We start from the raw sequence: 25537 nt of genomic DNA, 5'->3' as shown, positions 1-25537 counted from the left end.
ATGAGGAAGAAGTGCAGAAAATGTTTGTAGGCACTTTATAGATTTTACAGCTTTCGATTAAGTTTTGTTAGCTGTTAGTTTCCTGGTTCAGTCTGGAACAGAGTTATTATAAACATGGTGTTGTAAAAGTTTTTGTTTGTTTGTTTGTTTGCTTGTTTACAATAAGTAGTTTAAGTGGTATTCAGGCATATGGTGTAAAGTTTCTAATATTTGTTTTTTTGCATTAAGTTGTTTTACTTTGCATTTGACCAGGCCATTCTTCTAAAAAATACTTTCTTCTTTGACTACATAAATAAATGTTTTTATTATTTCATCATGAAGAAAAAACAGCTGTGAGAACAACATGCATGCAATCACTCCCACTTTAGAAGAAAGTTATTCTGGTTATGTCATGGCAAATTCATTAATCATTTCAGTTATTTTTGGAGTTTGCGAAGGCCTGCATCACTTGTTGCTCATACATTAAAAATAGAAGAAAATATTTTCTATTTTGCATGCAGAAAATGAAGCCTAGTTTTTGGGCCAATAGGATTTAAAGTTTTGTGACATTTGTTTTCATGGCAAATAAGCAAAATTTTTCCCCAAATTCTCATTATCGTAATGGTTCCTTTTTTTTTCTTTAATTCTCAAGTGGTGTCTCTCTATATTATCATTACGCATTGCATAATCTAATGACTGTAATACTATAATATTTTTATTTTATTTAAATCTACATAAATACACAAAAACAAATAACAACAAATACTACAAAAAAGTTAAAAAAAGAAAATAACAAATAATACAATTAATTAATATATATAAGACAATTGTAATAGGAAATAATGTAACAAATTATTATTATATAATTATATATAAATTATTATATAAATATTATATAAATTATTATATAAATTAGGCTTTATTTATTTTACTTAAAATATATTTTCTTATTTTATGAGATGAAATATGACCTGGACTTGTTTTGTAAAATTCACATAAAATTTAGTTCTCCATATTATATTTATCATAGACTGAACTAAGAGGTTGCCACAATGCTATCCTTTTTTTTTTTTCTTTGTACAAATTCTGTAAGTAATTTGTATTTGTTGGTTTCTTGTAGGACCCCCTAGCAGTTCTCCCACTCAGGCTCTCCCCACTGTGACCCCCCGGCGACCACCCCTCCATACCCCAGGGCACCCCATCCTCCTAAGAACCCTCCCGGAGCGCCCCCTCGCCGGCCGGACAGGCCTCGCACTACCGATCGCCCAGATCACTATGGCCCCAACATCTGCGAGGGCAATTTTGACACAGTCACCATGCTTAGGGGAGAAATGTTTGTTTTTAAGGTAAGCTTTTTGTGTGTGTGTGTGTGTGTGTGTGTGTGTGTGTGTGTGTGTGTGTGTGTTATGGTATCTTTATAGTGATAAAACCACTAAAAACTAAACCACAACAACAAAAAAAACCTCCCCCATTGGATTATATATGTCCCAGGCATGTTTTTGACAGGCTTTCGTGAGATTCACTCAGCTTTCTGAATCAGATCAGGTCAAGTGCGAAACATAACATTCAGTGTTTCCAGGTCAAAGCCCTGACATGCAGGTGGAGTCCTGCTGAGGTCGGGCTGCTCTCAATCAGCTTTGTTAGGCAATGGGCCATAAAAAAAACCCAGTGCTGGTCTTTGTTATGGGGCAGAGCTCCATAAAGAGGAAAGGAGTCGTCTATATTTAAAGTCTGGAGTTGATCAGCAGATGCATCAGACTTCATCTGCTTTGCCCCGTTTTGCTGGAGTTGTGGTTTTGTGGTCATGTCATGTGATTTGTTCCTGCATGGAAGAAGTACTGTCTATGGCAGAGTATCTTTAATTCCTCTCTCTTCTTATCTGGAAAAACACTGACCGCATCATGTGATCTTTCACTTTCTTTCCATTACATGAAAAATGCTTTAGTCTTGCTGTTGGAGAAATTAGAAGGAATGTATACAGTATCTTAAATAATGAAAAGATATTTGTACTTGGAAATGCTTGACAAAACATACTACACTAGGTTATTTTGAAAAAAAATCCTCATGATGTCATTGAACAGCCATAGTTAACTTTACTGCAGATAGATATTTAGGGACCAACATAGCATGGACACTTGGGAGTGGCTTATTTTGACTAATGAATAAATTGTGAATTTTACATGTGTTTTTTTTATTTTTTATTCTAAAATAGTTTTTCATATAATAATAATTATTTTATTTTTATTATATATATAATTTGCACAAAATTTATATATATATATATTTTATATATATATATTTTTACACTCATAATACAACAATATTATAATAAACAACATTAAAAAAACATTCTTATTCAGTTCAAATTATTTTTAGCCATCTTATTTGTAGATGTGATGAGCCAGAGGCAGAACTTACTGGACGATCACAGTTTGTTGGCAAATATTCATGCGTTTTTGTTACAGGTGTTACTGTTTAACTGACCACAGTAGTTAAGTTTATCCATTGGACAACAATCAGATGCCCTTGAGTGAAGGACCACCCAACAGTAATCTGCATTTCCCATGCTTAAAAAGGCAGGTTTCTGAAATAAGGCCATTCCCCATGTAACACAGCCCTACAAATTTCCTCATACAGGATTGTGTTCCCCCATGCGAGAACAAGGTGTATGTGTGTGTGTGTGTTTGTGATGAGGTGTACGGTTGAGGAGTGTGTAGAGAGAAAGCTAATAATGTGTTGGCCGCAGAGTCGGCTCTGGTTTTAATCTGGGCTTGGTTTGGAGCGTACTGAAAGTCCTGGTGTAAATGATACATTGAGTGAATGTACCTGATGTGTTTGTCTTTACCTGTATAGAGTGTGTACATGATTTGTTTGCATTTGCAAGCATTACTACTAGGGCAGCTTATATTAAGGGTCTGGTGTCCTAAATATTAATCTTCAGTGCATAACTCTTCCTGCACCTCTTGAATGATATGTCAGATTGTTGTTAACAATCTGTATTAAGGTGTACAATTTTTGCCGAGCAAAAAAGGAGACACATTTACACTGATAATCTAAGTAGTCTAAAATCTGAAAGTTTCTATCTTTTTGGTCCCTTGTTGTTGCCTGATTCTCTTTCTGTTACACATTTAAAGGGAAAGTTCACCCAAAAATGAAAGTCATCATTTGCTCATTCACATGTATGCATTTCTTTCTTCTGTTGAACATAAAAGAAGATATTTTGAAGTTGCTGGTATCCATTGACTTCCATAGTATTTTTTTCCATACTATGGAAGTCAGTGGCTACCATCAGCTGTTTGATTGCCAACATTCTTTAAAATATCTTCTCTTTTTTTGTGCTAAATAAAAGAAAGAAACTAATAAAGGTTTGGAACAACTGGAAAGTAGGTAAATGATGACAGAAACTTCATTTTATTGTTTATATAAACTATACAATGTTTTTTTTTATATAGTTCATACGTGAACAATCCCTTTAAGGGAAAATGGTTTGGAGAATGCACAAGGCAGGCTGTAGGCCTAGAAGTGTGAGAAGACCTCTTGGTCTGGAGGAGAACCAGAAACCCTCCTATTCTAAGCAGTGTGCTTGGCAACTGAGGGTTCTGGGCCACTAATAAACCTGACCACCATTAGGACAGAAATACACAACCATTATATCATGTGGTCTCTGATTCATCTCTTATTGCCTCCTCAGGGCCGCTGGTTCTGGAGAGTGAGAAGGAACAGAGTGCTGGATAACTACCCAATGCCTATACACTTCTGGAGGGGTCTGCCGGGAGACATTGATGCTGCATATGAAAACATGATTGGGAGATTTGTGTTTTTCAAAGGTATTTTCTCTTTCCAAATGCACTTGAAAACTGATATAGCTCTGTGCTCTTAAAAGTTAATATAGACCATAAAAATGTTATATTTGTGAGAGAAATTATTACCCAGGCTGGTAGAATTACATCACATTGTAGTGTTTTTTTTACATTATAACAACCACAACCATTTTTGACGTTTGTCCTATTTAGTACAGGAAGTGCCCTTAGTTTCCATCAACCACTTATGTGTTTAGTCTGATGGATTTTACAGGTAGACATGACTTTTTGGCCATAAATTTAGCAAAGGATGCAAAACTCAGTATGTATATATATATATATATACAGCTACTGAAAATTGTTTTTTAGCATTTAAATTTGTCATTATTTTTTTTTTTCATTAAAAGTTTCTCTATATAGATATATATATATATATACTATATATATATGATATAATATATTATATATATATATATGTATATATTATATATAGTATATATATTTTACTTCTTATTTTCAGCTACTGAAAATAGTTTTTTTAGCATTTAAATTTGTCATTATTTTTTTTTTTCATTAAAAGTTTCTCAATAAAAACTGTCCTATTATCAAAATTAAGTTATTCTAGTATTTAGTATTTTATTTTTGTACTTGCCAGATTTGTAAAAATATATATTTTTTCATTCAAAAATGTAAAACAATTATTTTTTTTGTTTAATGATTTTTTAAAAGCACAATAATGTAACTCCATTACACCTATACATGCATAAACATACTTTGCTTTTTGCCTAATCCATTGTTACTGGAGCTTCCAGAAACTTTAAAGGTAATATTTTCAGTTTCAACAACATCCATACTAACATCCAGGTAGATAACTTTACCTTAAAAAAAAAAGAAAAAGCCTGCTCAAACCACAGTGATGTTTCCTACATTAGTTCTACATATCAACACCCCTGAAACAGACATCTAATAACTTTCTGGTGAGGATTTCTGTGAAGATGAATGTAAATTTGTAAGACTTGAGGAAAGCTGGCTCCCATAAGGAAACCGCGTAGAGCAAGTGATGTCAGTGGCAAGGCCCTTTAAAATTTGGATTTCTGCCTTTGGAGGAACCCGGGAGACCAGAAATTTTGGGGAGCAACATCTGTTCTTAGTGAGGTGAGGCCATTGCGTCAGCTAGCGGTTCTACCAGATGCTGACAGCAACGGTTGGACTTGGATATGGTCCCACTGAATCAAACGGGTCCATGATGATGGTGCCTCAGTGTCTGCCATACTGTCAAATAAGAAAATACAAGCGTTATCCCAGTGTTTCTGTAAACCGCTAAAATGTGGGATTCAAACCAAACCCACATTGTTGGTGCATCTTTTGCTGTGTTATAATGCAGTTATTTGTGTTATAGTAGAGAGTAAACACAAATCTGTGGGTGAGTTTTGTAGTTTATATTACTGTGCCAAAGGTCGGAAAGTCCCTCTACATGCACCATGAAATCCTGTTACCAGTTGAGTGTTGCTGCCTCCACTTTCTTGTCTTTTCTGTTTCCTTGCCATTGTTTTCAACCTCTCTTCTCTCTCTTGATGTCCATTTTTGAACTTTTGAACTAGTGGTTAGCCAATATGTTGTTTTCAACGGATGGCCGATATATAAACCTGTATGCCCTCAAATGAGACAAAAGCTGTGTCTCAATTCAGGGGTCATATCCTTCAAAGGATGTAGACTTCGAAGGCCACACCTTTAAGTCGGAGAAGTTGAACCAAGCATTGTTAAATGGATAATGCACAAAGCTCAAATCATCTCAAACTGGTTTCTTGAACATGACAATGAGTTGTCTATAATCAAATGGCCTCCACAGTCACCAGATCTCCATCCAGTAGAGCATCTTTAGGGTTTGGTGGAACGGGAGATTCGCATCATGGATGTGCAGCCGACAAATCTGCAGCAACTGCATGATGCCATCATGTCAATATGAACCAAAATCTCTGAGGAATGTTTGGAGCACCTTGTTGAATGTATGCCACAAAGAATTAAGGCAGTTCTGAAGGCAAAAGAGGTCCAACCCAGTACTTAGCAAAGTGTACCTAATAAAGTGGCCAGTGTGTTCACCTTGGTCCATTTGAAATTGAAATTAAAGTGACGTGACATACAGCCAAGTATGCTGACCCATACTCAGAATTCGTGCTCTGCATTTAACCCATCCAAAGTGCACACACACACCGTGAACACACACCCGGAGCAGTGGGCAGCCATTTATACTGCAGTACCCAGGGAGCAGTTGGGGGCTCAGTGCCTTGCTTAAGGGCACATAAATTGTGGTATCGCCAGCCCGAGACTCGAACCCACAACTTTAGGGTTAGGAGTCAAACTCTCTAACCACTAGGCCACGACTTCCCCATTTATGTATATAATAAAATATGTACATAATATTTCCCCCATTTCCCCATTTATGTACATAATAAAATAATCTATAAAATCACATCTTGGTAAGACAAGATTTTTTTTTTTTTTGTCTTAAAACATTTGTTACATTAAATATTTGAGAGAGCTGAAACTTGCATTTAAAAGTATGATCCAGCACCCCTGACCCACCCCCCCCAAAAAAATCCTGTCGTCATCAATGAATCTTGAGACAGTCTGGGCTGAAAAGGATCCATTCTTTGTTTCCTTCATGACCCGGGAAACAAAGACCGCATTTGAAGGAGTATTTGAACTGGGACAGCCTTATGCTGCGCCGCTGTGACGCATGCAGTCTTGGAATGCAGCCTCTGAATTGGGACTCAGCTAAACATAGAATGGCTGAAATAATATATACGTTATGAAAAAGTGTCAGATTATCACTACTTCCGCCTCTCTCTCTCATGTCCTTCCACTTGTAGGAAGTCAGTATTGGTTGTTCAGAGAAGCCAACCTGGAGCCCGGCTACCCTCAAGAACTGATGGACTATGGCAGAGACATCCCATATGACAAGATAGAGACAGCCATCTGGTGGGAACCTTCTGGCTTCACTTACTTCTTCAAAGGAGACTGGTGAGAGGATAGTCTTATTTTTTTGTTCCACAAATAATACTACCTCTAATGTTTATTGTCTAATCATTCCCTTGAGTGGTTTACACCTGGTATTAACATCAGTCTCGGGTTACCTGATCACAAGTGATCAGACGAGACAGACTGAAGTTTACTCATGCTATTAGCATGTCTTGTTACCTTTCTGCAAAATTAAATTCATTTAGAAAAACAGGAAATTATTTCATAGAGAGAAGCCTTGCACACCCAGTGTTAATGTCAACAACTCTCTTTAAAAAATCTGATAATTACACATTTGTGACAGTAGTATTTATTTATATTGTAAAAAGACATGGTGTTATCCCCCCCCCCCAAAAAAAAAAAAATCATTAAAAAATTGTAATAATAATTTATACTTTTATTATTTTATAATTTAATAATATTTTTATAAAAAATTTTTAGAAAATAGTTAATATGTGTGTGCTCAGATGTATTCAAGGTTTTCAGAAAATGTCATTACTTTATACTTGGTTGCAACACATGTAATTAAATTTAAAAAGTTGATGAAAATTTTATAAACAGACAATGTCAAACTTTTTCATATGTTTTTTTATTTTTTTATTTAATTGTTTATTTTTAAAGCCATACATATCTGACAAAGTTTGAATCCTTTGATTTGGCACAATGATAAAGTGCTACATAAGTAGGATTTTTAAGTGTTTGTTTTGCATCAGCATTTATGATAAGTGACAACATTGAATATGGTTAGCGGTTTCTGCACTGTGCCCTTGTGATCAGATCATCTGTGATGAATGTTAATAGCATGTGTAAATGGGATCACTGTGTTGTTGCTGAAATAACTGCAAGAAAAGGCAAAATGATTCTCATTGAGGTGTGTTTGATAAACTACAGGTACTGGCGCTTTAATGAGCACTCCAGAGCTGCTGATCAGGACTACCCTAAGCCAATTAGTGTGTGGGACACTTCTGTGCCGTCATCCCCCAAGGGGGCCTTCCTCAGCGATGATGGAGGTGAGTGAGTGAAATGCTGTGTGAGGTTGAGGGGTCATCCAGTGCCTGTCACCTTAATGTACAGGATGGATGCAGAACAATCAAATCAATCAGGCGGTGAAACAAAGGAAGTGAGAGAATGTAATGTATGAAATGTATGATTTGTGGAAATAATGTGATATTATTGGGAAACACTTTTACTATTATGAATTGCTTATGTTCCTCAGCTGTAAGTCGCTTTGGATAAAAGCGTCTGCTAAATGAATAGATGTAAATGGCCATCGAATTTTAAAAGCAGAAATGTTCAGCTTGTAGTTTTGTTAAAGCAAAAATGTGTTATTTAATGTTGTTTGAGCTGTAAATTCCTGTCTAAATTGTCTTTGTTTTAGATTAAATTATTTGTTACCAATGTAATTCGAGTGGCTGGATTTGTTTATGTAATTGGTCCCATTCTGGTATTCTTGTAGGTAATGCGCAAAAGGTATGGAGTTTCATGACAAAATTTGAGACCGCAAGCTATCAGATTATTCAGACCATCTCAGGACTACCTCAGCTGTCTGCCATTGCATGAAAGTTAAATCTGTTGCATATACCACAAAAATAGTAGTTTGGGTTTATATTTGTTTATACTGTACATATTTACATGGTCAGCTGTAAATTTAACCTGAGATGGCAGTCTGTTTGATCGAGAAGCATGAGATGACTAATGTAAATAGTCCAAGTGTGTATTTTAACGTTCATCCCATAGATGTCCATTATAATTATAAACATTTACAGTTGAGCTTCATGTTCACTTAACCTCAACCTATACGCCAATATATTTAAAAAAATATATATGTTTCAAAATATATTAATGGAAATCAAGATATTTTTTGGTTATTTCTTGTCTATTTAATTTTTTTATTTATTTTTTTAATTTTTAAAAATAAATGTGTATACACATTCATTATATGGAGGAAAATATATTTGTAAATGTGTATATATATATATATATATACATTTACAAATATATTTTTCCTCCATATATTTCAATCCAAGAAAATACATTATTGTCACAATTGAAGAACAAATTAATTTGTTGTCTATATAACGTGTAAACATATAACACATTTAAATAAAAATCAGCAAGGAACATACTTCACAATGTTCCAAAAAAGTGCAGCATTTCAATGTATATATAATTTATTTTTATTTTTTTGGCCCCTGAAATACATTTTGAAATATATTTTGGTATATTAAGGTTGAAACCAACTATATTTTCAATTTCAAAAGTGGATTTTATTCAGCTTCACTGTTTACAACATATATTTAGCCTATAATTAAAATATATTTTTGGCCAGATTATTATTATTATTTTTTATAGTTTGCTGTTATTTCAGTCAGCAAATATTGACCAGATAAGCTATCTGGTAGATAATCTTTAGTTATTATGTAATGTCAGTGATCCACTTTAACACATTTTTTCCCCCCCTTTCCAATCTTGTTTGTCTCTCATACAGCTTATACATACTTCTACAAAGGTACAAAGTACTGGAAATTTGACAACCACAGAATGAAGAGCGAGCCGGGCTACCCAAAGTCCATTCTTAGAGACTTCATGGGCTGTAACGTGGACCTCAATCCTGACAGAGACACCGATGTGGATCCGGGACGCAAGTGGCCTGATAGGCCACCCTTCAACCCGGATGCTGGCCGAGACAAAGACAAAGACAAGGAAAAGGACAAAGAGAAAGATAAAACCAATGATGTTGACTCTAAAGAGGAGAAGGAAGAGAAAACAAATGAGGTGGATGTGGTTCTGAAGGTAGACGAGACCGAGCGTACCATGAACATCATCATGGTGACGGTACCCCTGGTCCTGGTGCTGTGCATCTTGGGATTGATCTACGCAATCATTAACACATTACAGAGGAAAGGAGCACCCAAGTATTTAGTTCACTGTAGACGGTCAATGCAGGACTGGGTTTAACCTTTCAGAATGACCCTCGATCCCTGTTCTGCCCTTTCATTTCACACGTCCAAAAACTTTGCACACACAAAACACCACCATAAACATGCTTACGGATACTGACACACACATTCATGTTCACCCTTTTTTTTCCTTTCCCATGGTGCTCTCCTAACATGTTGACTAGTCTATTTATATCAGAAAGTTTGCACATTGATTTTGGTGTTTGGTTTTTCTTTTCATAATTTTATTTTCTATTGAATCAGTTGTTTGTGGGTTTTTCTTAATTTCTATATTTAGTATGTCACAATTAGTCATCTGCAATCACAGCTTAATGATAACGGGAAGTCTTGCAGAGCAAAAAGAGAGGAATAGGAAAGTGGAGAAAGGAAAATATCTTAGGAATATTTCTGCATCTGTTCTCCTTTTCTCAGGACTCTCAGCTGTGGTTTTCCAACTGACCAGGCAAGTCATTATGTATCATCATTAAAACTGTAAGGACTGTGGCCACTTGAATCATAACTTGTTGATAATATGTTGATATACAGTGAGGTACAAACGTCTGAGAACACATTGAAAGTCTGGGATTCAAAATCTAATTGAAACCTAAAAATAAATAGGAAGTTTTAAAATCATTTAATATATATTTGATCATGCAGCTTGCGTGAAGAAATTCATGTTAATTTTTCAGCTCAAACTATTATGCTAATAATATTTTAATTTAAGAAAGCATTTATTGCATAAAAAAAAATAACCATTACATTAACCTTTTCAACTACATGTCTCCGACTTTTCGAACCTCCTTTTTGCAGTTAATTCACAAACAACTGGACCTGGTTATTCAATCATTAACTATGTCCAGTTGCATTTCACTGAATTTTACCTGCTATTTGTTTTGATGTCATAAAATAGGGACTTTTCTCTAAAATTTGCTTACCTAGTGCGATCATAGCAAAAAAGTCCGATTTTATTGCCCGCCTGTTTTATCAGCTGTGCCTTGGTCGTGCCAGCCAAACATGTTTTATGTGGTTCTGTCTACATTTGTAGAGCCCTACTGATTTCTTTCTTGCAAGTTGTGTTTTTATCTCCCAAAAGTCCCGTGACACTGTGGCAATTATACATTTTATTGTCTGAGGAACACAACACTTAGGCTGCTTTCATTTAACGGGTTTGAAAAAAATCTAAGGCATTGAGTAAGATCTTACTTTGCTGGTGCTGAAGGCATTTGCTGAGTGTATATTTATATAATAGCATTTGCTGAGTGTATATTTATATAATAGCATTTTCATATTTTCATTTGATTGAACAAAAGAGCTATAAAATGAATACCACTAGTGTATACCAATTTAAAACTCAGTAAAATACACTTGAGAAAGCTTCTCAGGCCCAATTATAAATAAAAGCCTTAGTAGGGGCCCACTGTTGTAGGGAATGTTAGGTAATAGTCTAATTTTAAAAACAGCAGGGGGTGAAAGCCATTGCTAACCTCTTTCTACCCCAACCCAAAGCTCTCCCTTTCTAAGAAATACTACTCGCATTGAACGAAGTCGGTTGAGAAAAGAGGGAAAGAATCAGGGACAACTGTGAGTTCAAATGAAAAGGGTTTAGATGCAGAAACCTTATATCTTAAGTCTTTGTGAAAGGGCTTATGGTGTGTTGGTAAGAGTATGAACTGGATTGTATTACAGTGATGGGGATAATTTATAGGTGGGGTTGTAATAAACAAGCAGGAGTGGGATAAACCCACAGCAAGCTCCCTCTCGGGCTGAAACATACTCATACGCAAGTATGTGGACATGTTTATTTAGTTACCTCAATTTTATGTTGCATTCTCAGCATTGCCACAAGGAGTGCTATAGCATATATTAGCATAAACATAAAAGTGAATTCATTTCCAAACAGGAATGAATTTCTTCTAGGGATAGATGTTGATTTTTTTTGTGTGTTTTTTCCAAGTCTATTACTGTTAGGCAGCAAAAGAGAATCTTGCTGAGCAAGTTTAGGTTAGTTAAACTGTCAACATGTTTCTAGCGAGCTACCTGAATAAAACTTTCACTGATACTTGACGTTTTAAGATAAATCCACCTTACCTTAAGTACTGAGGTTTGAATTTGAATGCACATTAAGTATGTCTGAAGAGACAGTCCACTTGCAGTGCATTGGCCTAGCATTCACATTTGTGTAAACATACTTGCGTAGAGTATATATTTGGCCCAAGCTTGAGATGCTTGGTAGATAGTGTATGTAGCAATATCATCCCTATATGAGAGCTTGCTGGCACACAGTCCCATGGCCCACATTGCCAGGATCCACTGCCAGTTATTTTTGGAGCGCATTTTCTTGACCAGAAGTGGAAACAGGATCCCTGTTTCATTCACGACTTATTCATGCTGATGTTATCTACTAGGCAAAGTAGACAAATTAGGCAAGTTTCCTAATATTGTAAGATATTACTGCTGTCAGGTAGGTCTGTGTTTGCTTTCTGTGGTGTTTGCTTAGTCTAGTGTCTAACCTACATAAACTCAGCTAGTATACTCAGACACGGAAAGCATTAAGAAACAAACTGCCGCCACTTTTTAAAGTGCCTCTGACAAAAACTCAATCATTTATTCTTCACAATCAGTGAGAGAATTTCTCCTTTCACAGTGGGAGAGGCAGACATAGAGGAGAGAACGAAAGTGAGTGGTATTATAAATATTGTCCTGTCAGACAAGGTAGAGCAGAAAGCACTTTGATAAATATTATTGGAAGAGTAAGGGAGACACAGGACAGTCATGATCGGAATGCTGTAACTGATGAATCTCACCGAAAATCATTGCCAGGCGATCTGCCCCTCCTCACAGTGCTCCTGAGGAGATTTGGAGGAGAGTTAATCAAACATAAAAGCTCTTCCGTCCCTCCCCCAATGCCCTCTACCTTCTCCTCCAGTCGCCCAGATCAATGAGGAATACATAAACAAGCTTGAAGGATATCTGAAACACTCACTCTCAGGGGCTCACCCAGGCCTTATCTTGGTTCCCACCATAGCCCATTCTTTGTCTGATTTTCACACACCTTTATGGCCTTTTTGTCCATAATCACAACTTTTTACATGGTATTTGCCTAGTATTTTGGACATACTGTAGTACCATGGTAATACCATTTTTTGGACAAAACCAAATTCAGTGGTATTCTTTGAAGTACCTTATAGTTAAAATCATCTACAGTACAGCATCATGCAGCATTGCATTCAGGGCCAGATCATGGTTCCTTGAGGCCCCTGGGCAAGCATCTTTGGAGCCCCATCCCTCCTAGTTCCACCTCTAGTAGTGGACCTCTTATCCTGCATTATGCAACAAAAATTAGGGAACATGTTTTGCTAGGATAATTTTAGGTGAGACAAACAACAGTAGCCCTAGCCACTGAGTGGACATAGTGGTCATTGTATTCTGTATGCAGTGAGGGGACTGGGACTCTAGTAGTCAGCTTGGTCTGTATTCGTCAAGGGGCTAGGGGCTGCAGTGTCCCACTGTAAGCACCTGGGTGCTCTAGTGGTCATGTCCCCACTAATGTACTGAGCGGCCCAGGGCCCTAGTGATAATGTCTCATTGCATGTGCCTGGAGATGCCTAGAACTGGTCATGTCCCAGTGTATGTCCCGCACACGCTTTGCCCCAATTGTTTCAACCCAACTTAATCAACAATGGAACCTGTTCCCCAACAATCACATTTTGCAATGTATGGGCTGGGTGGGTCAAGGCCGTAGATCCCCTGCACCAAGGGGGGGCTGGGGCTCTAGTGCTCATGTCCCACTGTACAGTATGTGCTGGATGGTCCCAATGAAAATAGTGGTAATATATTCCACTGTAGACTGGGGCCCTGTTGGTAATGCCTCACTGTATATGCTGGGCAGGTCATTACCCCAGTGGTTATGTCCCACTGTATGCAATTGGGAGGGCCCAGGCACCTAGTGGTCATGTCCAATTGTGTGCACCCAGGGGGCCTGGTGCCCTAGTAGTCAGCTCGAGCTATGTTAAGTATCATAGGCAGTCCTTTAGGCAGTATTTGGCATGGTCTTAGGCTTTGATGGCCATGGCAGTCTAAGGGCCCTGGGAACTGGCCCAGTCCATAATCCAGTCCTGGGGTATATGTAACAGATAATGTACATCCAGCCAGTTATTATCTCAGAATAAACCCCGACAGGGTGATCAGGACCCCGACGCGAAGCAGAGGGCTCTTGTATCAGGCCTGAAGGGGACCCGCTTATTACACGGCTACTTGCCACATAAGTAAATACCGCTTATTACACGGCTACTTGCCACATAAGTAAATATTATAGACGTGAAATATTGATTTGAGTTAAAATATTTGAACGCAAAGCTTCCATGAAGACAGCAGTTGTGAGCAAGCGGCAAATTCAAACTAGACGGACATTTAGGGGAAACGGTGGAGTCAAACCACTTATTACACAACATTTCACCACAAAAATTATTAAGGCAATAAAAGATTTAAGACAAAAAAAATGTTTTAAAGGTTTACCAGTTTGTGTTAGTTTCTCTATATAATCTTAGCAAAATGGCAGCATCTGCGTTTTTATGAAACAAGAGCGGTCCGCGATACCAGGATGACATAATTAAATAATTGTAAACCATTTTGAATCAAGTTTTAATACTTTATAGCTAAACAAACGCAAAGCTTCCACCAAGAAAAAATAGTTCAAGCAAGAGTACAGCACTGACTGCTGTTACCCAGATGAGCCTGTGTTATTAGCATTTTCCGGTTGTTATCGAGGGATAACATGCCTCGAAATGTCGCAACTGACCAATCAGAATCAAGTATTCCACAGAGCCGTGTAATATATATATATATTGGATACATTCAGTGTACCATCACAATAAGGTGGTAAGGGACTTAGTTTAGTATGAATAAGAGTATTACTTGGTATGTTTGCTTCTACACAGATTTCTTTGATTTTCAGAGATGATAAGGGTGACTAAACAAAACTGTGGTAGACAGTGACTGATGAATAATCAAAACAGTTTGTTTATCTGTTGGTATGTGATTCTGTAGATTTATAAGTCTAACCATTTTCCTCTGCCATCTCAAATCAACTCTTGGCCAAGTTTTTTGACTGGCTCTTATAACAATGGCCCCTCTCTCTTGCTTCATATTGTCCTGCACACTGCTTCTGGCCAACAGGAAGATAGACTGGGCTCTCAGCCAGGGCTAGAAAGCTTCCTCCCACCAGCCCTCACACTAGCATTGCATACTAACAGCCTCCGCTCAGAAGGCTTTCGGTGTGAATCATGGACATTGACAGTTTTGGTCACACCGTTGCTAATAAACGCAGCTCAGGACCACTGCTACTTTGTCTGACCACCCAAGTGGACCGTACAGTGATGCTACATATGCAGAGGGTGACTTCTGTGTGTATGTATATTCTCCTGATATAAACTTGAGTTCTGATCAGAGGTGCCTCTAGGAACATCCGTCCACACCATTTGTTAACCAGTTGCAGTTATTCGACTGCAATCATTGTTTGATTTACTAAATAAGTAGCCAAAAAAGGTTGGGACAATATGTTGTCTTCACATTTGTGGAATCAGCTGAGTAGAATGAGACCGTGTATTTGCTTTTGTCTGCATTGTTCTGTGTCAAGGGCAGATTCAGTATCAAATCGGCCTGTTGTGCAACAATGCATCTAGCCATGCACACTGTCTTGAAGGGAATCTTAATGAGCCTTACAAAAAACATGCTGTTTAAAACTAGACAAAGCATTTACAGACAAAATATTGTAGCAAATCACTAACATTTAAAGCAATGCTGTTAATGTGCACAAAGTTGTGCTGCAGTGTTTTCTTAAAAACCTACTCATCTTCATTAATGATGGTAAAATTAAATTTAGTTTAATTGTATTTTCAGTTAATATTTTTTTTCTTAATATTGTCTTAAATTTGGTCATTTTAAAATTGTAAATAGTACCTTTTCAATATTTTTTCTTTTGTGGTTTTTAGATTTTTACCTTGTTAATAACATTCCGATTTGTGTTTTTGATTTTTTTCTTATGTAGAAAACTGAGGATTTTATACATTTGTGTTTGTTCACATCTTCTGAGTGTGTTTAACAATCCATGCTGGACATGTAAACAGTAATAAAAGAAAAAAAAAGATGTTAAAGAATTAAGTCTCCTATTTTCTGTTGAATCAAGAATATAGGCCTTTTTTAACAGACATGCCAACATGGCTCTTCAAAGTTTAAGGGATAGTTTCCCCAAAATGAAAATTTGATGTTTATCTGCATACCCCAGGGCATCCAAGATGTAGGTGACTTTGTTTCTTCAGTAAAACACCAAACCAAGATTTTTAACACAAACCACTGCAGTCTGTCAGTCTTTCGCGGCCCTAATGGAAGTGGATGGGAATCACGGCTAAAACTAAAAAAAAAAAAAAAAAAACCTTCCACACAAACCAAATTAAACCCTGTGGTCGTGATGATACATGATGTGTAAAGACACAAAACGATCGGTCTGTGCAAGAAACTGAAACAGTTTTATATCGTTTTTTTTACCCTCTGATACAATGTCCGAACTGTTAGAACTCTCCTGAGTGCGTTCTCAGCAGCAGGCTGAGACTTGGATAGAGTGTCAATGGTCAACTTGAGAGATAGGTGGAAGTAATGCACTTATAAATCTGCGATCTGGCCATAAAGCAAGAAGAAGAAGATGCCTCACACACGCTCAGGAGGATGCGCTCAGGAGAACACGCTCAGGAGATTTCTAAAAGTTCGGACATTGTGTGAATCAGAGGTAAAAAACAATAGAAATACTGTTCAGTTTCTTGCACAGACCAATCGTTTTGTGTCTTTAAACATCAATGTATCATCACGAGCCGCAGGGTTTAATTTGGTTTTGCTTGTGTGTTTTTTTTTAGCCATGATTCCCATCCACTTCCATTATAAGACTGACAGACTGCAATGGTTTATGTTAAAAATCTTTGTTTGTGTTCTGCTGAAGAAAACAAAGTCACCTACATCTTGGATGCCCTGGGTGAGCAGATAAACAATCAAATTTTCATTTTTGGGTATGAAGAATCCCTTTAACGTGAATTTCAGAACTGACCTAATATCATTAGCTAATCACTTTTGAGTATGCGTGAAAAAAAGTGTTGTTTCGCTTTTATCTGATGTTCATTGATGGTGCTTACCTTTCATGGTTGAATGTTTTGTCCACACTGAACTGTACAGTGCAAACCTCCAGGGATCTCCACTGTAAACAAGCCATATCCTTCCTAACCTCCAATGCTGGACTCTCCTCTCTCCCAGGAGAAAGATCGGGTCCCTGAATCAGCCTACATTTCCTCTCCCTCAGGAAAGATTAGGGCCGTATGGGCCATGGGAGAGTGGGTGGAATATTTATAGAGGTCTGCTGAAACACAAAGAGAAAAGAAGAGAAACAAGTGATCGAAGCATGAAGAACAGGTGGCACAAAGCGGATTGCAGGAATCCAAGTGGAAACAGTATATCCTGAGTGTGCTGTTAATTTTTTATACAGTTTTAATTATTATCATCTGTAAAGGAAGCTTTATGGATCACTGCCAGTTTTACTTTCTGGCAACTAAATGGTAAACCAATGGCACTTCACAATAGTACAGTTTGATTACAAAACGTTTTTCAACAACTCTCTGGCCTGAATAGCAACTCTGTTTCTCAGAGAAACATTATTTCTACCATTACACTTCATAAATATAGTGTGTTGCATGTTTAAATGATGAAAGTTTAGGTCAGATTTGTGACTTGAGTTCTCAAAAAAAAAAAAGTTTTTACAAAACTCCCATTCCAAAATTTGCCCTGTACTTCCACTAAAAGTTTATATATATATAAATTATATTTATGATGCGACACAATTGATGCTGGTAGGTCACATGATAATGTCACCATGGCAAATATAGTACATCTAGATTACATTTATAATAATACACAGTCATACTAAATAGAACATACTCTTTTTGCGTTACTTTCTCAAGAGAGTATGTGATTTCGGACGCAGCCACAGTGTCACTTCCTGACCACAAGTTGTGGTTGATGGTCAGTTGTGTGTAAATGTACGTATTTCACCAACCTTTTCCACTTTTGATGCCATTTTAGCAAGAAATTAGTTTTTGTAGTAATTAAATATGTGCTTAGTTATCATCAAAGCTCTCTCTGTTTTGACATACTGTAGGTCATTAAACTATTACGCTGTCTCAGAAGTCTGTCTTAAATCAGTTTTGGGATCCTGATAGCAAACGTACATCTCAGAGACGTCTGTTTGACATATGCATTTACATCTGATGTGAGTGTTTGCTCATCTGCAATACGTCTATAGGATGTCAAATAGACGTTTAGAAGATGTCTTTAAGATGTTTATTATTTAGAATGTATGTAAAACTGACATCTTAAAGATGTCTATCAGATGTTTGTACACAGCAGATGCTTTCCAGATGAAGTGAACTTTAACAGACATCTTGCAGATGTGCGTGTGCTATCTGGTTAAGCATTCGCATGTAGCCATGTGTCAGTCCTGGCCTTTTTCTTTCATTGCTTTTTGGAACTGTTATTTTTAAAATAAAAAATTACCAATTTTATGTTTTAGAAAATAACTGAAACTGCACTCCACACGTAGGCTTGAATTCATAACATACTAGTCTACTATTCTTATTATTTCTGCCATAAGATTCAGCTAAATCCTGAGTTAATTACTTTCAGATCCCCAGCTGGTGGTTTTTAAAGAAATGCACTTAACACTCACTCCTCCTTCAGGCACCTGCTATTTCCTAACAGATCATCTTGAAGAAAACAGGTGGGTCTGGTACTGTCGCTTATATACCTTGTTTCTTTTTGACACCATCCCCTACTCTGTTCCATCTGTCTTTGTCCCTGCTGGGGAATGAGGTCAGTGTTTTTAGCAGAAAGCATGTGGTGTGGGGTGTTTATTTGTAGAAGGATTAGGGTGGGCAACTATCGCACACTATAACATCTCTCCATAAAACCTTTTTGGACTCTAACAAGATCCAGCAAGCACATTCTTTTAGTATTCATATGGTTTCCTTTACGAACAGCTTAGAGTTTTCCTTTGCTAACTTGTAAACATCACGGTCAAAAACAGCTTAACACACCTTAATTGCACACTGCATATTCATGTCTAATGCGAGCCATGGGTGTACTTTGCCTGAATGTCGAAAGCGAACTAATTTCACAACACAGACGAACACCTGCAGCTCTGAGGTGTTTCCTTTAAAATGAACCCTCCGATGACATGCCTGTTTTTCTAACCTGACACACTTATGACCACATGTACTGCATGTAACCCTAGAAGGCACTAAATGCTTCGTCAGCTTCTCTGCCCAAGGCCAGCTGAAAGACTGATTGGCACCTCTGAAGGTACACAATGAGTTAAAGTAACAGTGACACAATGGCTAAGCACAAGGTGGCAATTAGGATGTTTTGGAAACTTTATTCCTTTAAGGGTCTTCAAACTGTTTCCTGTTCAGTTATGTTGTCAACAAAGTCCACTTAGTGTATGTCACACTGAAGGCATTAGCACTCAAACAAAAGTCATACAGGAAGAGGAAATTCAAGATCAATATGGAATCTAAGGGTGATTTAAGTGTGTGTAGTGTACTAAAATTTTAATATATATATATTTTTTAAAAACTGTACTTTCAGATAATATAATTTTAATGAAGTAAAAGGCCACTTATGCACTTTCATGGCTGTTTTTTAACACTCATGAATATACTTAAAGGGATACTCCACCTTATAATCAAAATTTTATCATTAATCACTTAACCCCATGTCATTCCAAACCTGTAAAAGCTTAGTTCGTCTTCCGAACACAATTTAAGATATTTTGGATGAAAACCGGGAAGCTTGTGACTGTCCCATTGACTGCCAAGTAAATAACAGTGTCAAGCACCAGAAAGGTATGAAAGACATTGTCAGAATAGTCCATCTGCAATCAGTGGTTAAACCGTAACGTTATGAAGCAATGACAATACTTTTTGATACAGAAGAGTGGTAAGCTGCCTGCGTACAGCTCAGATTCACCAAAATGGTGCTACGCTGATGTGGAGTGACACAGAGGAGACCATTTGTTGAATAAAGTCATTATTTATTCACATACAAAAAGTATTCTCGTCGCTTCATAACGTTATGGTTGAATCACTGATGGCAGTTATACTAGTTTCATTCAAATTCAAAGTTCATCTTCAGCTTAAACCAATAAACGTATTCGGTTACGAACGTAACCTCGGTTCCCTGAGATACGGAACGAGTACTGCGTATGCTCTCTAGATGCTCTTGGAGAAATGATAGTATCGGAGATACGTCATACTCAACAGGGTCTTCGTTTTGTGCTGAGCACCAGTCAACGAAGACTGACCATTTCTGGGCGTAGAGGCTTCTTGTAGACGGGGCTCTTGCCTGAGCAATGGTGTGTAGTACGTCCCCGGGGAGGCTCAGAGGCTCCCATCGAGGGACCATACATGCAGAGCCCAGTGTTCTGGCTGTGGATGCCAGATTGTCCTGTTCGCCTGAGAGAGGCGGTCCCGCCTCAGGGGGATCGGCCATGGGGCTTTCATGGAAAGCCTGAATAGCTCTGAGGACCAAACTTGGCTCCTCCAGAGTGGGGCCACCAGGAGGACTCTGTGCCTGTCTTCCCTGACTCGTCTGATGACTTGAGGGATCAGAGCGATCGGGGGAAAAGCATAAAGAAGGAGGCTGGGCCAGTCGTGGGCCAGCGCATCTGTGTCCTTTGAGAAATAAGTTGGGCAATGAGAGTTGTTTTCTGAGGCGAAGAGGTCGACCTCTGCCTTCCCGAAAATCTCCCAGATTATGAGAACCGTCTGGGGTGGAGCATCTACTCGTCCGAGGGGACATTGCTTCCGTGAAAGCATGTCTGCTCCCAGATTCGTCTTGCCAGGTATGTGTGTTGCCTTGAGCGATCGCAACCTGGGTAATGCCCATTCCAAGAGGCGCTTTGCCAGTGTGCAGAGGCGGCTGGACGAAAGGCCGCCTTGGTGATTTATGTAGGACACCACTGTCATGCTGTCCAACTGGACTAGGATGTGGCGCCCTTCCAGGATCGCCTGAAAGGATTGAAGGCTTTCTACTGCCAGCATCTCGAGGCAGTTGATATGGAGATGGCTTTCCTCGTGCGACCACGAGCCGAAGGCTGGTCTGCCCTCGCACAGAACACCCCAACCCAGGTTTGACGCATCTGTGAGAGCCACCGTCCTTCTGGAAACCGCCTGTAGGGGTACTCCACGACTGAACCAAACAGGGTTCATCCAAGGCTCCAGGGCTGCTAGACAGGCCGTGGTTGACCCTGATGCAAAGCGGGGCCGTGCCGCCAAGCATGAGGTGGGACCCGGAGTTTCAGCCAGTATTGCAGGTGCCGCATTCGTAGGAGGCCGAGCTGTAAAACTGGGGAGGCAGAAGCCATCAGCCCTAGCATCCTCTAAAAAAGAACTTCAGAGGGAAACAGGCTTTGTTCCTGACGGAGGCCGTGAGCTGCTGAAGTACCAGAGCGCGCTCTGGTGATATGACCGCCCTCATATTGGCTGAGTTGAAAACCGCTCCCAGGAACGTAATACGTTGGCTGGGGAGCAGTGAGCTCTTGGCGAAATTGACCCTGAGTCCTAGGCACTCTAAGTGGCTCAGGAGCACGGATCTGTTGTGTGTTCTAGCTCGTTCGTGACTGGGCGTTCAGAATGCGGATTCCCATCTGTCTCAGAGGGAAAGCGCCTCGTTCATGGGCACTTCTCGTGAAAGTGCGGGGAGCTAGAGACAGCCCAAGGGGAAGGACTGTATATTGGTAAGCCACACCCTCGAACTCGAATCTCAAGAATCGTCTGTGATGGGGGGCCTATCTGGATGTGAAAGTAAGCATCTTTCAGGTCCAGCGAGAAGAACCAGTCCTCGGGGCAAATCTGCGTGAGGATCTGCTTCAATGTCAACATCCTGAACTTCCGTTTCATGAGGGAGAGGTTCAGGTGTCTGAGGTCTAGATGGGTCTAAAGACCGCCATCTTTCTTGGGGACAAGGAAATAACGGCTGTAGAACCCCGATCCGCTTTCTGAGGGTGGAACCATCTCTATGGCTCCCTTTCTTAACAGCGTCATCACTTCGGTGCGGAGGACCTGAGCATCATCCGGCTCTACCAAGGTGGGAATCATCCCACGAAAACGCGGGGGTCTTCGGGTGAACTGCAGTGAGTAGCCGTGTTTTATTATCCCCAACACCCACTTGGACACTCCGGGGATGGCCTGCCAGGCCTCGGCCCGCGTGACAAGAGGCTGGATAGTGTCAGATGGCAGGCCGCTGATTAGGGGCCTGAACACTGACGAGTGTGGAAGAGGAAAACTGCTCTCTTTTTGAAAATGTGAAATATTTATTGTGTTTGCCATAACAATGTCGCTTTTTGCGTGGACGCAACAACGGTGGGGGCCAGGGTCGCATAGCAGTCAGGCGAGAGAGCTTCTGGGGTGGTCCGGCCGTGGCGGGACTTTTGCCCCTTCCCTCTTTCTTCCCCAACGATCAGGAGGATTTAGAGGGCGTCGGGTCCAGCACAATCCTTTGCCGGGGCCCTGACGTCTAGGCGGTTTAGCGCGCTTAGTGGGGCGAGCTGGGTGCTGCTCCTTAGGGGGCGCCGTTTTTTTTTTTTGCCTGGGGGGTAGAAGGGACAGGTTTGCTCTGGTGCTGAGTCGGCGCAGTCCTGGGGCGACTCAGGGCAGAGGTGGAGCGCTTGGGCAGGAAGTGTCGCATGGCCTGGGACGACTTCTGTGCTGCAGTGAAGCGCTCTCTAAACCCCTTCTACGCTGGCCCGAAGAGACCGGATGGAGAGACTGGGGCATCGGAAAGGCCACTTTGTCGCTCTCCTTAATCTCTGTTAGGTTGAGCCAGAGGTGGCGCTCCAGCACAACCAGGTTGGCCATGGATCGTCCAATGGTCAGGGCCATGGCTTTCGTGGCCTGCAGGGCCAAATCTGTGGTGCTGCGGAGGTCGCGAAAAGCAGGTTCACTTAGGGCTAGTCATCCAGGCAAACGGAGAAGCTTTGCCTGGAACACTTGCAATATGGCCATGGTGTGTAGTGCTGAAGCGGCTTGGGCCGCAGAAGGTGTAGGCTCTGCCAGCCATGGCAGAGGTCGTCCTGCAGGGCTTGGAAGGAAGGGCTCTCTTGCTTTTCCACCCCACAGCTGCGGGGGGGCAGAGGTGAGCAGCCACGGCCTTGTCCAGGGGCGGCAATTGCTCACAGCCCTTCTCCTGAGAGTCGTCTACTGAGCTGAGAGCTGCAGAGGAAGTGCGTAGGCGGGCCGAGTAGGGGGCGTGCCACGACTTCGTCAGCTCATCATGAACCTCAGGAAAGAACGGGGCAGAGTGCTGGCGGGGTCCTGGCAGGTACCACTCGTCCAGCCTGCCGCGTGTCAGCTCTTCAGGAGGGGCCCACTCCAGATGGAGTTCCTCAACGGCCTTGGAGAGGATGCGGAGAAGCTCGGCATCCATCCCAGCTTTGGCGTCGATGGGCTCTAGTGACGGCAAGTGGGCGGGGTCAGAATCACCGGCCCAATCTTCCGTTTCAGAAGCCACGAGTGACATGGAGTCATCAAGCAGCTTGTCCTCCGATCCGCCAAAAGAGACAAGGTCGCTCGCTTCAGCCGAGGGACGCTGCTCTGGGCGTGAGAAAAGGACAGGGGACGGCTCTCTCATTGGAGAGGGTGAGGCACGCGGGTGCTGAGCCGGCGTGAGCTCACCCAAATCCGGGCTGCTGATCCCCTCTCTTCCCCGCTGTCTTTTCCTGGCCGTCGGCTCGTGGAGGAAAAAGACAGGGGGGGGGGCGTGAGGGGCGGGATCGCTTTCAGAAAGCGATCCGCGAGCGCAGAGAAGCGAGACTCATGCTCTCACAAAAGCAGCATGAGGTCTCAGTGAGTGCAGCCTCAGCGTGGGATTTACCCAGGCAGAAAACACACTCACCATGGCCGTCATCATCATGCAGAGGGGCTCGTTGGAAACGCTCTTTTAGAGCGGTGAAAACCGCTGGAAAAAGTTATTTTTGTGATCGCCGGATGGCGGCAGGAGATCGCTGAGAAGCGGCCGGAAGCGGGAAGCGGGCGGCCCGAGAACGGAGCTAAGAGCAGCTGTCTGCAAGAACGCCGGCGCTGCAGGCGGTCTCAGCTGGTCCGCTGCGGTGCCTTTTCGACAGCGAGAGCTCGTTCCAGGCGAAGGCGTTCAGCAAAGATCCAACGAAGTGAAGTCGTCGCTGAAGGAGTAAGATCTGATTTCCTCTGGCGATTTGCCTGCTTATATAGCCATTCCCCCCGCCCATTTTGGCGGGCTTTGGGCAAACGCGCTGCATCGCCACAGGCTCGCGCAGCTACGCAGCGCTGTCATTGGTTTAAAAAAATTTACATATTAAAACATGGCAGTGCAGTTGCACTGCGTTATTGAAAAAAGGCTTCAGTATCGAGGAAAAAGGAGCTTTTCCCCATACGCAGTATGAGTGAAGTATCGAAAGGGAACTTAAATTTCAATTTATAAAAAAAAAATAGTTATGTCTACAAACAAAAAGTTTTTTGAAATTGCAAAATCTCAATTTTTTTTTTTTTACAGCGTAATTGCATTTAATATAAGTTTCTGAAAACACTGTGCTGGACACTGTATCCCATAATGCAATGAGCCCTACTCAACTTTCCTTTTCCATTGTAATAAATGAACTGTGGAATGAAGCAACTGCTTTTTAAAAAGTACAGTAGTTTTAAGACAATAATGTGCTGTAGCATACAGCTTTTTTTTTTTTTCTTCAAAAAGTAATCTATGCATACGCATGTACAACACAACAATAATAAAAAAGTAGACAATATATCACATCCACTGTGCAGTAATGCTTAGAGGGTAGTTTTTTGAACATAGTGTTTATTTCACAAAACAGCTAATCTTAATCAAATGTGCACAGTAAAAAAAAAAAAAAAAAGGATAACAGCAATTGTCTTTATTTGAAAAGGTACAGAACCTTTCACATGTTTCCATGTTGAATCTACACATATCTGCAAAGACAGAATCTGAAGGTGCAGAAGCTCTGCAGAAGTAATGATTCAGCAGTTTTTGGCTTTTCTGAAGAATTAAAATCTCTTTCAAGTAAGAAGTGACAAGTAGGCTTTAATGAGTTTCAAGTCTTGAAAAAGCCACATCTGAGGTCATTTAGGCAGTTGGTTAATGGCTGGTGGTGTAATGGCTGCTGAAGACATCCATATGTTACACATTAGTGGAAATTATCATTGTAGGTGATCAACTAATGAGATTCTTGCTTGTAATGACCTTCCGGTAGAGCTGTAATGCAGGGAAGCCTTCAGAATTGCCAGTAAAGCCATGCTTTTCTCACAGAGCATCTGCTAAATGGTAGTAGCCATAGGATGTGGAAAGCAACATTAACAGAAATAGCTAGGGGAAAATATTATTTCTATCTTGTGAAAGATAAAAAATCTTCTGAAAAAAATAGTACAAGCACTATAAAGAATAGAAAAATCCTTTTTTTTAAAAAGTACGGAAAAATTATTATAATTTAATAGAAAATACATAAGTATAATATGTTACTGAATGTGAATGGGCTGTTTCAGACACATAATTGCATGTTAATTTCAACAATATTACAGTTTTAAATTATAAGCTAAAGGCATCACCTGTAGTTGCAGTATTGCCTTCTCGTCTTCCATCTGCTTATTTTGAAAGGCATTTTCCTCGTCGTTGAAAAAAAAAAAAATCAAACCAGTAGATGTGTTTGTGTTTTGTCCTGGA

At 40.1% G+C, this 25537-nt stretch overlaps 1 protein-coding gene across 1 annotated transcript in view; it reads left to right on the top strand.

Moving 5' to 3' along the window:
* Positions 1-10707, top strand: part of LOC109100932 (matrix metalloproteinase-15-like) — a 38085-nt gene extending 27378 nt beyond the window's left edge. Inside the window, 6 exon segments of the mRNA XM_042761033.1 lie at positions 1100-1162; positions 1165-1325; positions 3671-3806; positions 6650-6800; positions 7689-7807; positions 9286-10707. Of these exon segments, the coding sequence (XP_042616967.1) occupies positions 1100-1162; positions 1165-1325; positions 3671-3806; positions 6650-6800; positions 7689-7807; positions 9286-9755 (1100 nt within the window). The 3' untranslated portion in view covers positions 9756-10707.
* Positions 10708-25537: the final 14830 nt, after the last annotated feature.

The sequence above is a fragment of the Cyprinus carpio genome, chromosome A7 (genome assembly GCF_018340385.1).
Source record: "Cyprinus carpio isolate SPL01 chromosome A7, ASM1834038v1, whole genome shotgun sequence".
Classification (NCBI taxonomy): Eukaryota; Metazoa; Chordata; class Actinopteri; order Cypriniformes; family Cyprinidae; genus Cyprinus; species Cyprinus carpio.
This window is presented reverse-complemented; position numbering and strand designations above follow the sequence as displayed.